The 1180-nt window shown below is 45.8% G+C and overlaps 1 protein-coding gene across 1 annotated transcript in view; it reads left to right on the top strand.

Annotated features, from left to right (window-relative positions):
• Nucleotides 1–411: 411 nt before the first annotated feature.
• Nucleotides 412–1180, top strand: part of CDHR3 (cadherin related family member 3) — a 102682-nt gene continuing 101913 nt past the window's right edge. Inside the window, exon 1 of the mRNA XM_019509329.1 lies at nucleotides 412–478. Coding sequence (XP_019364874.1) covers nucleotides 412–478 — 67 coding nt within the window. The remainder of the gene's footprint in view (nucleotides 479–1180) is intronic.

Below are 1180 nucleotides of genomic sequence, written 5' to 3'. Positions count from 1 at the left end.
GAGCAACTTTGTCCAATCCAGAGAAGAAATGCATCTTAATGAATCAGAGGTTAATATTCTAGTGGTGTGTCTATATTGTGAGCCCAGACTGTGTCAGTCTTTAACAGCTTAGAGTAAATGTCTACAAAGATACGTATCTGCTCTCTCCTACCATCTGGTGACAAAATGCATTATTGCCACCTAGGGCATTTTAGTGTAAGGGAGTGGGAACATGTGTACCAGAGGTTCTTTAATTGGTTTTGGTTGTGACCCTACTTCCATTATTAAATTTCAGTCAGACTTGTGACCTTATTTATAGCTGTTCCAATTCTACCTCTCCTAGTTTTGGAACAGTTGATGTACATGCCTTAGAATGGGGGATATGCACTTTTCCAGTCACTTGGCTCTGGTGATTAACAGGGTAGAGGGAGCATGACTGCAGTGCCACCCTTCTCCTGGACCTGCCAAGTTCCTGCTCTTTGCAAAGAAGGCATACAAGGTAAGTGTATATAGGCCTCTTATGCCCTCTTTGCACACAGACAGAACAGCAGCTCCGTGCTGCGACTCATAATGCTTCGCAGCAAGCATTTCACTGTTGGGTCTGGGAGTTAGGGATTCCAGCTGCTTGCCATGAGCCCGCAGTTCAGTTTCCATACCAGTGCCACTCCTCCATCTCAACCAGGACGCTGTTTTCAGAATGGGATGGGAGGAAAAGAGAGCAGAGCAGAGGGAGCTGCTTCTTGGGGTTCCCTAGCTAGTATTGGAGGGTGGGCAGGGTGGATTGGAGGCTCCCCACCTTGGGGGTGGGGGGAAGCTCCAGACCACCTGTGGTGCCCTCCAGCACCAGCTGAAAAAACTCCAGATTTTCTCTGCTCCCTTTCCCCTCTGCCATTCTGAAAACTGTGACAGGCTGGGAGCTCCCCAGCTGCAAGTGACAAGCTTCATTTTGGAGTGTGTCCATCTGAACCCTCATGCAATGTGGATTCAGGTTTTTGTGGGATCAGGCCCTTCCTAGCAAATTACAGTGGGCTAAATGCTTTCTGATGAGTTGAGAAAGCTATTTTTATGGCTTCAGAAGGTCAGACAGTATAACATGGATCTCAGATACTTATACACAATGATAAAATGCAAAATCACTGTCTCCATTAAGGAAAATTTACAATTATATAGTTTAGGTGTTCATTTTGTTTATGTTCTGCAA

Source organism: Gavialis gangeticus, unplaced genomic scaffold (genome assembly GCF_001723915.1).
Source record: "Gavialis gangeticus isolate Ggan-Ray unplaced genomic scaffold, GavGan_comp1, whole genome shotgun sequence".
Taxonomy (NCBI): domain Eukaryota; kingdom Metazoa; phylum Chordata; order Crocodylia; family Gavialidae; genus Gavialis; species Gavialis gangeticus.
The sequence above is the reverse complement of the archived record's forward strand: the minus strand, read 5'-3'. Positions and strand labels throughout refer to the sequence as shown.